Genomic DNA, 16863 nt, shown 5'->3' with positions numbered 1-16863 from the left:
AAGGCCGCTTCGCAGCAGCATCAAGCCCTACACAAGCCTGCTGTTGCCGCTTGCCTGAAGGAGCAAGCGGCAGGAGCAAGCGGCAGACATCAATTCTGTTCTCGCTCGGAGAGGACAAATCACTACCCGGCAGGTCCACAAGCTCATTGCGTTGGTACGACCGGCTTTTGGAGTAGCGCTTGCGTATATCACTGTTGCTGCTCCCGAAGCTGACAACGTCCTTAGGCTCCTTGCCCGTTCGCTTGTCCCATGCCACCTGCGGAAGCTGTAAGGGCTGGCTGAGGTCGAGGACTTGTTCAGCGTTGCGCGTCTGGTAGCCTGAAAACTGCTGCATGCTATCCATCCTGGTTAAGTGAACGCTAAGAAAGCTGTTCGCAAGTAACTCATTGTGTGAATATGATGTAGATCACAACGCGTCTGAAGAATTCAACCAGACAGACACAGAGATGCCCCGACGTCTGTTCAGTTGTGTCACATGCTCTGCCAAAAGTTTGTAGTTGTGCCTGTGGTGGTGACTGCAGTAGTTCTGGCGATAGTTCCGTTTTCAAGTGGTCTACGAACTCATTGTTCATGGAACAATTTCCCCTCACAGTTCTTGGACTGTATCCTGTGGTCTTCAATGATCGACTTTGCCTCTCCTTTGTTGTCTCTGAGTCACTCGAGATCGAGGACAGCCCATCCTCCAAATTACACGAAAAGTACAATCCTACGGAATGCATAATTCGTAGGAAATTAATGGAGAAATTACTGAATGGCTCCCGTACCACCAGGTGGGAGTAATTCCCCAGTAATTAGTGGGAAAGGTTGCCAGTAGTCAACACGGACCCGCCCCCCACCTGCCTCTGATTGGCCTACCAAACGGAGTCTCGTATGACGTATGGTCTACAGTTTAGACAGTCACATGGCTCAACAGCCCACGCACCCCCACCCACTCGAGAAAATCGGCTCGCTAGTGCCACGAGTGGCCACGCGTGGCTTTTTCCCCACTAATTAGTGGGAAATTACTCCCACCTGGTGGTACGTAAGACAAAAAAAAAACCTAAAATTACACGAAACTTACAATCCTAAGAAATGCATAATTCATAGGAACATGAATGGAGAAATGACTGAATGCAAAGGATTACTAGTGCCTCGTACTGCGTATTACTGACAGATTATTAAGGATGTATGGAACCAATAGGACGAAATACGTGATTCGTAGATACGAGTTCCATCATTCATAGCCCGGCGCACTAACTCCTCCTGGGATTTTTGAGCAATCTGCACGAAACGTTTCGTACTTGAACTTTGGACCACTTTCTACAAAAATTTCCAACGGATTTTCCATAAGTGAAAAAATGCAGAAGTTAGGAGCCAATGACTGTTTTTCATATAATTCAAAATGGTGGGAGATCTAAAGGTCAGAGGTCAAAAGTCAGAGTGTGAAAGTTGTTAAGCATGAGGAGACGCATATGTGTATCCAAGTTTCATGGCTGTAGGTCAAACAGGGCATGAATTGTACCTGGTCAAAGTTGGCATTTTCAATTGAGTGCTATAGCGCCACCTTTGGACGAAAGATTGTGAGAATTATTTTTTGATCGTTTTTCATGACCATCTACCATATGGCCGAGTTTCGTAAAAACCGACAGCGCGGTTCAGCCAGAACTGCGAAAAGTGGCAGAAGAAGAAGTGACAGAATAATGCGAATAACAATACGTGTCCAGAGCAGAGCTCTGGCCCCGTAATTACATTTTTATTCATAAGCTGGATAACTCATAAGTCACATCATATCAACTTGACTTGTATATCACTTTTCAAAACAATGTTACAAAGTGCTTTCCAGAAAAATTAAACTAACAACACAAAGACAGCGATAGCCGGGTAAAAAAGGTAGCCTAAGCCTACAATAAAGGCAGTACATGTTGCGTTCAATCTCTGCTTAAAATGCATTAAGCTCTCTGTTATCTCTTACCTTGAAGTATATGGGCTCCACCTTGTGCTTGAGAGCATGGACGTTTCCCACCAAGGCCAATACAGAGGATACTTTCTCTTGGTCGTGGATGTTCTCCACCACAGTATTGATAGCGTTCATCACCCTGCGGGCATGGTATCTCAGCTGGCTGTTTCGCTCCATCTCCTCTGGGTCCTCCATTTCCTGGAACTGGCTGAAGTACTGCTTGGCCGATGGAAAGTTCACAAAAAACCTGCCGGGCAAATGAAGGGAATACAAAAATGACAATTGATTGGATGATACAGCTTCACCGTCATCTATTTGTCTCTTTTGCAGCATGGAGGGAAGAGGAGGAACGGGAGGAGATATGATCTTACGTGATATGTACACTGAGAATATGCTAGATTTAAAAAAAAATGAATGCAAAATTCTTGCTCTTTCATAACATTTCTGCCACAAAAGATACTGTTCCAGTGGAATGCTACAAGACATGTTGCTTTAAAATTATTTATTTTTAATAGCGCTCTCCAATATTGTCAATAGTTAGGCTACTATTAGGGGATTTATCTTTGTTTTTGATCTGTGTAATAATGGTAATGTTTTCTGTATTACCTCACACTGTGTGGGATAGGGGGGAACGGATATTTTGGTCCGAGGGATATAGACTGACCTTTAAGGAGGTTACACCAGTTCCAATGTGGAGATTGAAATGGCGGTAATGTTTTGGTCAACAAAGAGAGTTGAACGAAATTCCTGTCTCTGTGTTTCACATCCACCACATCTCTAACTTAAGCAAGTATCCATCAGGATTACACTACTTTAATATGCTCATACAACAATAGCAGCTAACGATATAACAGTTAATGGGCTTAACAGACTAAAACTACTTTTTTACAAACATCTAATAAAGCAACTAAAGAAGAATCTTAATGGGAAATGTGCATTCTTTGCAACATGTGAACAAGGCACTCAGGCGTGAGAAAAATAAGAAATTTATTAATGCCTCACAGCCACCACTTCATTCTGTTTCACATGTCATGGCTCCCTTGCTGCTCATTACAAAGTGTGTCCTGCAGCATATTTGCAAATCACAACCCAGAGGAATGGCTTTAGATGCACAATTACGCTCTGAGCATTAGTCTCTTTCTTATTCTCTGTTTTCCGCTGAAGTGTTTACATTCTTTGAGAAAAACATGGGTTTGGGTGCAAGCTTTGATTCAACCAAGAACAAAAACCATGCTGAGAAGCCAGGCTAATTATTATTAAGTGCTATGGTAATGGTTAGAGTAGAGCTGATGAGGCAACGATATTTAAGACTGTTAAGTCTTAAACCTGCAGTACTAAAGGGTTCCGTTTGACTGGATAACAGCTGGTGTACTGTACATACAAACCACTGTGTGTTCTGTCTGCCAGTATTAATTGCTTTCTATTGCTTGCTATAGAGCACCGAAGTCCTGACGTCACTGCCAGTAGAGGGCGCTTTACGCAGGTTCATGGCTTTACTTTTTGTGTTGATATCCTCATTGGGGAATCTTAGATCGCTTCATATAAGAACTGTGTTACAAAAATAAACACACCACCCTGGCGTTTTTACTCATATGGATATGAAGCATCGACTGAAGGTGTAAATGTGCACATTTACCCACTAGAAACGAGTCAAACAACCCAAAGACTACATTTCCCATGAACGCGGCTGCTGTGAGGACAGTGATTTCAGTCCCGGAAGAAGTAGTTCTTAAGACTTTTAAGGCAGAATTAATTCCATTTTCGGCAGAAACAGGCTGTATCAAATATGTATGAATATCATAAACGATGCAGAGCCACCCCCCTGACAAAAACGGCAGGGTGGTGTGTTTATGTTTGGAACACAGTTCTTATATGACGTGATCTAAGATTCCCAACTCACATTCCCGGCTCACATGGGGGCTATATTGTTTTCCATAGGATGTTGGTGTAGAGGAGCGCTCGTTTTTGTTGCCTCAGCAAGGCAGGCAGGCCAACAGCGTGCAGGCTTGAGGCTTGTGTCTGGGTGAGTCGCCAGGTCAGCGAGTGTCCACAGTGAGCAGCCGACGAGCATTGACGAGCACACACACGCACACACACACACACACACACACACACACACACACACACACACACACACACACACACACACACACACACACACACACACACACACACACATTACCAGCAATTTTTATAATTAAGGTGCCTCGACGAGCATTGACGAGCAAATTAATGCCTGATATTGAATTGCTGCACTTCAACAAAGAAACGCTTGCGATTCAAAGCACATAATCACTTCTAAATCTATTGTTGCACTGCTTACATTTGTTTATTGGAGTCAGATTTTAAGCTACAATCGTTGCTACAGATAAAATGCGAATTGTAGTTATATTCTACTAGACGTAAGCTTTTGTTTTGATTCAAGACCATGGCCAGGGATTTCACCACCTACCACATTGTACCACAAGCTCATATTGAAGCACCTTAATTATAAAAGGCTCTGTCTCTGTGTGTGTGTGTGTGTGTGTGTGTGTGTGTGTGTGTGTGTGTGTGTGTGTGTGTGTGTGTGTGTGTGTGTGTGTGTGTGTGTGTGTGTGTGTGTGTGTGTCAAGGCCACAGCAATGTTTCAACATGCTCAACAAGGTGAGCATGGCTCTTGAGGTATATAGAGCCCGGGCTCCCCCCCAGAGTTGTGTCGAAGTATCCTTGAGCAAGACGCTGAACCCTTAATTGCTCCTGATGAGCAGCTTGGTGCCTTGAATGGTTTCCTCCGCCATCGGTGTATGAATGTGTGTGTGAGTGGGTGAATGTAGCACAATCATTGTAAAGCGCCTTGGATAAAGGCGCTATATAAATTCACCATTTACAAATTCTAGGTATCTCTCTATGTACATGCAGGTAGCCTATTTCTGTCCTTCACATAATGTATCTCGAGAACAGGTCATCCAATCAACATCAAACTTATTGCTGAGGACCCAAGGTAGCGATTGTTGAGTGAGAAAGACGATCGGATTAGCAGTTCTCGAAAACACTGCATATGCTTCCCAAACAGCCGTGCCCCCAACGGGCACAGCACTAGCCTTCTCAATGATGATACAATATCTATTGACAAAAGACATATTTAGGCATGATCCCAAACTTAAAGAGAGAAATACTAACATAGATACAGACAGCCGTGTGTGTGTGTGTGTGTGTGTGTGTGTGTGTGTGTGTGTGTGTGTGTGTGTGTGTGTGTGTGTGTGTGTGTGTGTGTGTGTGTGTGTGTGTGTGTGTGTGTGTGTCCATGTGCACAAACATTCACCTAATTTTTGTGACCTAAATTCACTCGTCCTCTTGCCCTAGTGCACCCAGCTGACTGGCTATGCAAGTCAAGTTCTTCCCCTGTGTGAGCTTGCCCTGGGCAGCCCCACAGTGCACTTCCCCAGATCCTGTGACATGCAGCCTGACAGAAGCCCTACTTTGCCCGCAGTGCTCTTTGCTCAGCATTCCCAGCTGTCTTTATTCAGTCATTTCTTTTGTGACAGGATTTATAAACCAGATCGTTGTCCCTTGCAGATTAAACATGAATGGTAGCCACAGAAGCTCACAGAGTAAGTGAAATGAAAATGATCAAGTGAAACAAAATCAGTATAAGCAAATTAAATCATATTTGTTAACTGAGGATTATTCCACGTGCCCTGCAGGCCCAAAACTCCAGCCCGAGCCCAGCCTTGGCGTGTGGTGTTCGAGTGCGGCCTGGCCCCAACCCCTGCGTGCAGTGCACAACTCTCTGATGCGCGTGCACTCGTGCTGTCTGACACATAATCACATTCAATAACAGACAGAACACACACATCACAAAGCTGCTAAGAGAGGTAAACTTATTATAGTTTTATTCAACATAACTAGTGCCACCGACAAAAATGCTCACATATTAATATGCTACCAAGTCCCAACTGTCCATTACAGGGACACGTAAGCAACATGCCATGGCATGCCGTAGAGAATAAAGCAAGTTAGTGATCCAGCAGCAAATAACAAACAATATGGTAGCCCTCCCTTTTCCAGTCCGGTAATTACCTGGTAATTACCAGTTAATTACCGCACTGGAAAAGAAAGGGCTACCAAAAATATCACCATCAACAATGCTCACAAATAGCGACTGTCCATTACAAAGAAGCATAAGCATGTCCTAAAGAATAGAGCGAAGTTAGTTAGAACTACTTGATTATACATTATGTAGACTGCACCTGCGTCTACATAGCTCTCTTTATATGCATCTGATTTTCATGTGATTTATATGTAATGCATTTTTGTAATTGTCATTTTCTCCTCCTTTTAAAAGAGCTAACATTTTACATGAAATGTCCCCATTTAACAAGATAATAAGGGGTCTCCAGGGGAAAGAGAACAGCGTTTCTCAGAAGGGAATAATAAATGACAACAGTTTAAGGACCTGCTCTGTCAATAAGTCATGACTCATTCATTCAAACAAATGTTTGTAATAACATTGTTTTCATAATTAAATTAGATTCTGCATTCATAACATATTCTCTAATGACGCATGCTTTTCAGAAATGAAACGACATTGCAGACTACATCTAGCTATACAATATACATGGACAATATAGATGATGGAGATAGTTTGGAAGACGCCCGGCTGTGTCAAGGGTTACGGGCGACTTTTCACTAGGAAGCCGCCAAACAATTTTTTGGTTATTACAGCTTTACAGGTCCCTGATCAGTGATAACGTAGAGGGCTTTGTGGCAGTTTTGTTCTACATACATGTTAACTACCATAAACAGACATGCTGGAAAATATTTGGTTCCTGTGCGAGATGTGCCAGTGTTTGGCAACTCAGACTTTGCTGAGCACACTTCTGCACCTGTCTTTGCATTTAAATTGACTCATCAAAGCCAGAGCAGTGCTGTTAGTGTGGCTTATTAATCACATTTTAATTAGACTTGAAGGACCTTTTAAGGGGGGTGGATTCTACTCCACTGGATTCTGAAGGTTACATTTTTGCATTAGGCCCAGGATGAGCAAGTATGCCTGAACATGGCTCATCCCTTTTCGGGACTCTTGAATGTACACTTTAAAGAAATACCCACCACATGTCACCAAAATGTTTTAAAAACGTCTTTTAATCATACCCTAATTCTATCATGTTTGATTGCTTATACAAAGTTGCCAGTGTCACTGTACTGTTACGTGCCGGGGCCAGAGGGGCAGGGGGCAATTGCATTAGTATGCATTAGGGAGCATGTCAGAGCTTTGAGGCTTTTGTCACTGTATATTCTCTCCGTTTATCCAAGCAGACGGACAGAGAAATGCAAATATACATGCACAAGAACCCCAGTCATGGAAGCATTATCATCTTCTGGTTAAATTACAGTAGGTCATTTAGTTTAGCTGCAGACCAACAGCTTGTTGAATGTCAAATATATCACTGGTTGATAGTTTCCTATCACTCTGTTCCATCACACTGTATCATGTATAGTGTGTTACATGATTGTTGACACTTAATAATGACACAACTGGCCATACGTTGTGCATGACAGGTAAAGTTGTTCAAGAAGTACATCATCTGTGAAAAACCAGCTATCAGTTTGCACTTGAAGATTTTGGACAGACAGACGGCAGACAGACCATGTTGCTTTTCATCGAGGGAGACGAGAGAAGAAAAATCAGAGCGGGGGAGTGGGAGAGATGTGCAAGAAAGCTAAATGATTTTTACGAGAGACGAACAGAAGATGTGTAGCCAGCGGGGGAGAGAAACAGACACACACTGAAGTGTCAAAGATTGTTGCTGTCATTCACAGCGCACAGTCGCACACGCATGCACGATGCACACACGCACGCACACGCACACACAGAAGAATGCTCTCTGCCCCTTACATTCTCCCTTACTGATTTTCGTCACCCTGAAATGTTAATCTGGTTGTTTCAGTGACTTCAGTCACCATGGCTACAAAACACTGTACATTTTAACGAGCTCTTCAGGGCATTTCTTGTGGAATACAGAGTGAATTTAGCTGGGGACAGTCAAGAGAGTCAGAGTTGTAGGTTTTACACTCCCTCCTCTGATCTGTGTACAGTATTTAACATAAAGCAATGAGAAAAACTGCCAAAAAGTGTCATCTGTAATTGGGCCGCAGTTGGGACCAAGGCTTCATGGAGGCTGTCTCTTTGAATGAACAAATGGTTTTGAGTGAGATGAGAGATACAGTATGGGCAGAAGTGAAAGCGCTTTTGGAGGTGCACTCTATAGAGGCCGGTGAATCTTATCTTTTATAGAATTGAAGTACTTTGCTAGGTGTTTTAATTGTGGTGTGTATTTATGTATTGTCTTGTCTTGAATGTATGCATTGACCTGAGCAAAAACAAAATCCCTTGTGGATAATAAAGACATCTAATCTAATCTAATCTAATATTCAAATTCAATGTGAGGATAATTGGAGGCTCTATTTTAGTTTTTTGTAAGAAATTGGCTTTGCCCACAGTCGTATGTAAACCCAGTTTAACGGTCATTGTCATATGATGGAAAAACAACACACTTCTGCAACAAATAGAGACATTTGTAGCATTTCTGGTGCCCCCCATGTGTGAGAGTGAAATTGCTTTTGGCTCTGCTTTGTTTAGAAGCCCCTCCATGTGTCATTAGAATGTGGGGCACGTCGGTTCATGATTTGTGGCATTAATAGCAAAATGGGCCCACTCACAGACGGACAGGGGAGAAAACATCATGCCCGCCCCCGGCCGTTCCAGTCTGGCGGCGATAAATATGATAGGAACAAAACAAAAAGAAACATACATTAATTAATTAATTGAAATTTCAGATTAATGTTCTCTCTCTCTTCTGAACAATTAAAGATGATATGTTTCCGTTTTTGTTTCTTCTCCTAGTATAAAGTATCATTTGTTTCTGGTTATACTTTTTGCTCCTCTAACCATTTCAAGTTTGGGCTCTTTGGTATCTTTAAAAAGGTGCCTACTGCTTTTATATTGTGAATTTGTATTTAATACCAAAGATGAAAATGTATGAGGGTATAAAATGTCCTCTAGAGATAAAAGAAAATGAAGAATAAAAAATGCATGAGGCATAAAATGTGACACTCTAGGGCTAGGCATTATTTGTGACACTTTCCACAGTCCGAGTAGAGACGTGGAATGTTCATCTTAATGTGTGTGTGTGTGTGTGTGTGTGTGGGGGGGGGGGGGGGGGGGGGGTAGGGTTGTCGTGACCGCATTTTGATTTACTCGGTCTCGTCTCGGTCTCGCCCATGATTTTACTCGGTCTTGACTCGGTCTCGGACTAAGGGACTCGGGACTCTACCCCCACCGAGTCCACTCGAGTCCAAGTCACTACAATGCAATGAAATAATGTTATTAAACCCATATTATGAGGAGCCCATTCACATTAACATTATAAGAGAGCTTATGGACAGCTATCGAATAATAATAATTAAAACTAAATCTCGTCTCTGTCTCGACTCGGTCTCGCATCCTGTCGGTCTCGGTCTCGACTCCGACTCGACCCGCTCCCTGGCCTTCCGGACTCACCCCCCCTCACCCCCCCTCGGACTTGGTCTTGACTTGGACTCGCTTTAGGTGGTCTCAACTACAACCCTAGTGGGGTGTGTGTGTGAGAGAGAGAGGGAGAGAGAGTACACTTGCCAACCAAGAACCTGAAAAATGGAATAAACACCAAATTGCATCCATTGTTTGGTGCCATTTTCAAAAAGAAAGTAACCCAGACACGCTCCAAAACAAAGCCCTCACCAACAGAGAATCTCTAGAGAGAGATGCCCGGTCAGCCAGCTGGTTCTGGGACTGTGAACAAACACAAGCAGAGCCAACAGGCAGAAAACTCACTGGACTAAACCAAATTACAAGACAACAAAAAGAAAGCTATCTTACACATTGGAAAGAATAAACCCAAAAGCAGAGCAAAATAGAAAAGTGTGCTCCTCGGAGCACAGGTCTCTGCCATGCTGGGTTGCCTACCCAGGGCCAACACACTTTGGAAGTCAGTCATAGCCACTTGAAATTTGATCTGAGAAACAAACTCATACATCTTGGTCACATGACCCCTCACCCCAGAGATAATGTACTAACGTGATTGTTTCTTCAGTTTTGGACAAAATCTGCAGGAGTTGTAGAAAAATCACACCCAGTGTGAAGTGGGCGGTGTGGTCACAGTGGTCATCACAGTGATGGAAGTGATTCACTTAAAAAAAAACATAAAAGTGTTTTTTTTAAGTGCATAGTCCTATTTATAGAGCTATGCACATGTGTCATGTGTTTCTAGCCAATCACAGTCCTGAATAGAGTCATGGTGGCCAATCACGGTGCAGGGTTAGGGGGGTACACTGTTGGCCAATCACAGCGCAGGGCTGGGGGGGTGCAATTTGGATCGATGTCCAAACCTCACAAATAGGGGCGGTTGCACCGCCCAAAAAAGTGTGTTTTGAAGAAACCGCAAAATGGCGTGAGTGAGGATCTAAGGTAAGCAATCCAGAGGGAAAATCGTATGACCTACGGTTGACTACTTATTGGCCAAAACGTGAAGAGGGATGTTGTAGAGCCACCATGAGGCAGATGTGAGAATGTGGGGAGGAGGTTCCTCCCTGGCCTACTCTAAGAGTGCCTGCAACATTTCACGGCTGCGTTCATGATCCGGGCAACTCCGATTTTGAGAGAGAGAGAGAGAGAGAGAGAGAGAGAGAGAGAGAGAGAGAGAGAGAGAGAGAGAGAGAGAGAGAGAGACTGTGAGAGGGAGCCTGTTTCACCCATGCAATAGGCTCTAGTATGTACAGCAGCCATTTTGGAGAAAATTTGGGCCTCTTCTGACTTCCTTCACAGGTGTTACCGATGATACTAATGAAGGCTCTGTTCCATTCTGGTCAAACAGAGTCAGGGTGCTGATATTGTGCAGGTTGGCTCACTAGAAATACTAGTGGGTCTCAAAGTGTGGTCCAGCCCAGGGACCCTCATGGTTCCTTGAGAGGGTGTAACTCTGAGAGCCTATAGCCCAGTCAATGCTGGATACCTGAACACACTTTGTCAGTGCAGTACAGTACAGTAACATCAGTCAAACGCAGGCTGAAAACCCACCTCTTCAGGAAACACTACCCTTCCTCTTTGCCTGGCCTACTTGTTGTTAACTAGTTGTAGGAACTATTGTTGTATTGTTGTATTGGATCTATTAGCTCGTGCTCATTTGATTTGGCTATTTTATCTCATGTGTTTATGAAAGTAGATAGCTGATATATTGCACTTTTACCTTATCGCTAGGTATACTCTTGGTTGCTTGTTTTTGCAGGAAATAATGCACTTGAAATGCACTTGATTAGTAGTTTCGTTCCCTACCTATGTTGAATGCACTTATTGTAAGTCGCTTTGGATAAAAGCGTCTGCTAAATGACTGTAATGTAATGTAATGTAATGTAACGTATACTGTGTCTCATGCTTGTGTGTATACAGTATACATGCGCGCATATATATTGCAATGCTTTCACCTAGTTCTGTAAAGCACTTTGCAACCCTGTTTGGAAAAGCGCTACACATAAATGAATTGTCAAACTAATTCATTGTCATTTTTGAGCGGTGTAGCCGCTCCTATAAGTGGGTTTGGGACCCATCCGTGGCGAAAGTTTTTCTTTCTGTCGTGAAAGTTTGTCTTTCGCTGTACTGTGATTGGCTGATTGGTATTCAGACCCTGTTCAGTACTGTGATTGGCTAGCGAGACGCATGATGAAATTAATAACTCATAAATAGCACCACTCACTTCAAAGAAATTACTTTTTTTTAAGTGAGCTTCCATCACTGTGATGACCACTGTTTGTTTTTAAATAGCACCGCTTACTTCACACTGGGTGTGATTTTTTTTATCATAGTACTAGTACATACAGTAGGCCAGTCTATGACATCAATAATAGTATTTAAGTCATATTGAAGACATCAGGGATTTCCATATATGGGTGTGAAAGGGACCAAGAGACAGATACAGAGATTCGTAGATTTTAAGATATTGTAGATTTTAAGATACTTGGGCGATTCCCATTGGGAATGCATGGCCTTCAGTTATGCCTTAGACGTTGTACCCGTTGTCAGAGAACTTAGCGCAGTACCCATCATATACTTGGATGCCAATCTACGTTATGCGTTCAGAATATTTATTACAGGGATCTCCATATATGGCCATTAAAGGCACTCAAGCAGACAGACAGACAGACAGACAGACAGACAGACACACAGACAGACAGATACACAGAAATGTGTGGAGTTTCAGTTATGGACAACAGCTGATCCGATCGACTTTCCAATCCGTAATATACTGCATATATACTGCATATTACGGATTACAATAGGCTCTGTGCATACTGTAGCCAATCAAACGTAATCCATAATCCACATTACACTCCACCATCATCATTGTTATCTCATTGATTGTGCGACTCACCTTATGAGCACGGTCACGCCCACACCTTCTCCCTCGCAGTTCTCATAGACACGCCCCCACGTGTCCTGGATGACGCAGCGCTCACTGTCCGACAGTGGCTCAGCGCACTCCGGCCGCTCGTCCACAACCTCGCAGTTCTCGTAGATGTGCCCCCAGGTGTCCTGGAGGATGTCCTGCTCACTGTCCGACAGTGGCTCCCCCTGCTCCGGCTGCTCCCCTTCCATCTCCCCTCGCACTCCTCGCATGCCCCGCACTTCCAGCGGCGGTGGAGGAGACTCCCTGCGAGACATCCTCCTTCTGCGCAGCAGCTCGGAGGCTCCTAGCAGGGTGCGAGGGAGGTAGGGAGTGAGGGAGGGGGGGAGCGAGACGGAGAGCTGGGACCCCACGGCGAGAGCTGGAAAGAGCAGGGGATGGTGAAAAGTAGATATGGAAGAAGAGAGAGGACAGGAGCTGACCACAGTGCTGACGGCCAGTGCGATTGACCGTAACTCCCCTCGGAAAAAAATAAAAGTCCCCAGTCGCCCCCAAACCCGCCACACGACAACCCCTGTCTGTCTCCCCCTCTCACTCTCTCAAACTCCCTCCCTCTCTCTCTCTTACACGCTCTTTTGTTCCCCTGCTCAGGCTATCCTTGACCATCCAAAACTTGTTCTCTGCTGTGATGTTCACCTCTGTTGTTTCTTGCGTTCTTTTCTGTCTCTCTCCCTCTAGCTCTCTCTCACCCTGTGGATGAGGTGATGCTCAGTGGTCGCAGAGTTTCATTTTCTCACTACTTCCATCACTTCTGCTGTCGCTCTGTTCCTCTTTGGTGTAGAAGATGCTCTGTGGCTCTGTCATATAAGGACCTGATGGAATGAAAAGGAGAGAGGGGTGGGGAATAAAAGAGAGAGGGGTGGAGGAATATAGATAGGGAGAGGGGGGAGAGAGAGAATCAAGGGACGAAGGGTCTCTACCCTCCTCCCCCGCTAATTGTCTCTCTTCAGTGTGTGCACATAGCTATATAAACCTCTCTCTCTCTCTCTCTCTCTCTCTCTCTCTCTCTCTCTCTCTCTCTCTCTCTCTCTCTCTCTCTCTCTCTCTCTCTCTCTCTCTCTCCATTGTGCTTGTACAGCTGGCACAGTCAGAGGGCATGCATATAGGCAGAGAGTGGAGAGGTGGTGCTGATTCTTTCATTGTGTTTATGTTTGTACGTGTGCAGGGCACCTGCTCTGTGTTTTGTCTCAGAAGAGAGGCAGCATGCAACGTGACAAAAAAACAATAGAGATGGGAGAACATTTTTTAAAGGAAAGTTAGTCTATTACTAATAATATCCAGGGGACTAAACAATGTAATATCCCCATTTGTCCTCTTAGATACTGGCACCAGGAAGGCAACTCACTATGGAAACAAAACAAGAGATTAAAGCCCAATTTATGCTTTGTAGCACGTTGTCACTCATTGAAAATAACAGATTTTCAAGCTAAAAAAACGTAATGAAGAATAGATTAGGCTTTACTCACAATCACAAAATAGCTTTCTAAAAAACAAAACACAAAGAATTGAATCCAAGCAAATGTCAAGAGAACACTTCAAACAAAGCCTCAGCAGATATAGGTCAAACAGGCATATCTGTTCAATCTAGGATGGAGATATTGAAAAAGCCACATTTGACATTGCCTGTCTGTATGCGCATAAAGACTGAGATGTGCGATAAACTACCGTAATGGCAAATGTATGCTCAAAGCATAAATTGGGCTTTTGAGAGAAAGGAGGGGTGCTGGTGGATGACGCTGATGACAGTTCTATTATGCCACAAAAGCGATTAAGGGAGACAACAATTGAGAGGCAGGGCTGTCACAGCAGTTTGTAAAATGGCAGACTTCAGCACAACACCAAAGGCTGTCGCTCTGTCACTTGTCGTCAAGACAAAATGAAATGAAATGAACTGGCCCCAGCATTTTGCAGCTGTCACTCAAGTAAATGCCCGTCCTAAGTAGGCTATAACGCATGTCATGAAAAGATGTATTTTATCTTTTAGTTTGTGAATGACATACCGTATAGCGTAGCCTATCTGAGCAACAATCTGTCAGTGGTTGAAATGTAGGCCCAAGAACGTATGCAGGCAAAAGTATAAAGTATATTGAGACAAAACTTAATAGGCTACTCTACATTTGTGTCTGCATTTAAGGGACAATACAATTTTAAACATCTCTCACAAATGAGATGAATGCCTGTGTGTGTAGTGTGTACCTCATGCAGTGGAACAAGCCGAATGACACAGTGGAGACTGTTACGCAAGGCAGGATAGCATGAAGGTTTACATTTTTGGCATGTGCTTACTCCACTGTCTCTCAGCTGAACAAACAGGATTATTTTACTGCAGCTCTTAGTGGACACAATATATTTCTGTGCCGTGTTATCATGTCAAGCCAGATTTGGTGTGCAGTAGTTAAAGTAGGTTAGACATTTCTTTCATCTGATTTCACTCATCATTTCAACTATAATGGTGTTGGGAAACCTTTCAGAGTTCAGGAACGACTTTATGAAATAGTTTAACATCTGTGTTAACAGTTCACTCTATTCCTTTACTCACCTGTTTATCTCTGAATAACATTACTTCCTTTCTCATCAACTCACCTGATAACAAGTCCTCCCCTCACTTAACTGTAATGGTAACCAGTGTTGGGATAGTTACTTAAACATAGTAATATATTACTTATTACATATTACTTGTTTAAAAAGTAATGTAGTTACTTTACTTATTACTCCCTGCCAAAAGTACTTAGTTACTTATTACTTTTGTTACTTTTTTTTTCTCGCCCCCAGTAATTGCATCCTTTCTCCCCAAAAGTCTGACTTTGCATTTTCAACATTAGTAGTTGTTTTTTTTCTCTTTTCTGCAGCCTACATTGTAAAATCCTCATTGTACACTCATTTGAATTATATTAACACTAAGACTTTTACTGTGTATGAATTCATAACTTACAGACTAAATGAAAACCATTTGACGACTATGAATTGAATACTAAGGACCTCAATGGAAACAAGTATTTTAAATATATTTAAAGGGCAAGACCACTTTGGTAGAGGTTTGGGTTGTGTATTTACCTTGCCATGGTGTAACTCCAAAGGTGGACAACAAATCAAAAATAATTGCTCCATTGATTAGAAATTGATAATTCAAAATATGCTCCTCATTGACTTACATTGTACGGTGAAACAGATCTCAAAGTCACTCTTTTAGCACATAAACAAACACAAACAAAGCTGATTCAGAGCATATAGAACATCACCAAACCCAGTACTTTTTATAAAAATGTCAACTTCCTGTTTATTTTACTATTTGAAGAACTGGATCCGGATCCGCAGATCCAGTCCGTGTTTTCTTCTAAATAAAAATAGCAAAATCAACAGGAAGTTAACATTTTTATTTAAAAAAAACAGTACTGGGTTTGGTGATGTTCTATATTGTCTGAATCAACTTTGTTTGCGTCCGTTTACGTGCTAAAAGAGTGACTTTGAGAGCTATTTCAACGTTTCCGTATCCGCTCTAGACCGGATCAGCAAGCAGCCTGCATAGCAACTCGATCCCAACCAGTCTACCATTATATCAATGGACCAAAAACAACACAGGATCGAATAAACACACTCAAACCCAGAGTACCACCGAGGCTCGTGAAAAAAAGTAATAAATTACTTTTTGAAAAAAAGTAAAGGTAATATTATTACTCAAAACGTGAAAGTAATTAGTTACTTTACTAGTTACTGGGAAAAGGTAATAATATTACTTTAAGTTACATATTACTTTAGTTACTTCCCAACACTGATGGTAACTATTGACAACTCCTCGATTGCTCATCAACTTACTTGTGTTAACAACTCCTCCCGTTGCTTAAATTAACAGTCTGATGGCAACTTCTCCCTTGCTCACCTGTTCACTTTTGATAAAAACTCCTTCCTCTTCTCTTCAGTGAGGTGTATTTATACCTCCCATGTCTACCTGTCATTCATGCATTGTATTTCGTATCCCTCCTCCACCCCATTCTCTCCCCTTTCTTCCAGTCTTCTCTCCTCTGTCCTTTACTTCTCAGGTTCCAGAAGATTCATGGTTCTCTGACACCCTGTTGGAACAGTCTCATGGTTATCTGCGCCCATCCCATGCACTTCCACTCCACTCACCCCTTGAATCTCATCCCTCCCATCTTTTCACTCTTCTTCATCCCTCTTCTTCCTCTCTCCTCTTCCAACCGCCTCATCCTTCATTCCTACAGGTTCATCTTCCATTCATTTCTTAAATAAAAACAATAACAATGTATTGTTTGAAATGTGTTATTTAGTGAATAACAAGTTGTTAGTTCCACCACAAAGCTTTAACAATCACAATGAACACAAATTCAACTTTATTATCACAGGTTTACAGGTTCAAAGAAGTGGGTACAAGCTCCCATCTTTTGCTGTTTCAAAAAAGAAAGTGGTAAAGAGTAGAGAAACAAACAAACAAGG

The 16863-nt window shown here is 42.8% G+C and overlaps 1 protein-coding gene across 1 annotated transcript in view; it reads right to left on the bottom strand.

Moving 5' to 3' along the window:
- Positions 1-12671, bottom strand: part of cygb2 (cytoglobin 2) — a gene marked incomplete at both ends in the record, with an annotated part of 212216 nt that extends 199545 nt beyond the window's left edge. The window contains 2 exons of the mRNA XM_084041049.1: positions 1952-2183; positions 12490-12671. Coding sequence (XP_083897175.1) covers positions 1952-2183; positions 12490-12671 — 414 coding nt within the window. The remainder of the gene's footprint in view (positions 1-1951; positions 2184-12489) is intronic.
- Between the last annotated feature and the right edge of the window lie 4192 nt (positions 12672-16863).

Source organism: Gymnoscopelus microlampas, assembly GCF_963454915.1.
Source record: "Gymnoscopelus microlampas genome assembly, chromosome: 2".
NCBI lineage: Eukaryota > Metazoa > Chordata > Actinopteri > Myctophiformes > Myctophidae > Gymnoscopelus > Gymnoscopelus microlampas.
Note: the sequence above shows the minus strand (reverse complement) of the source record. Positions and strands in the feature narration are given on the sequence as shown.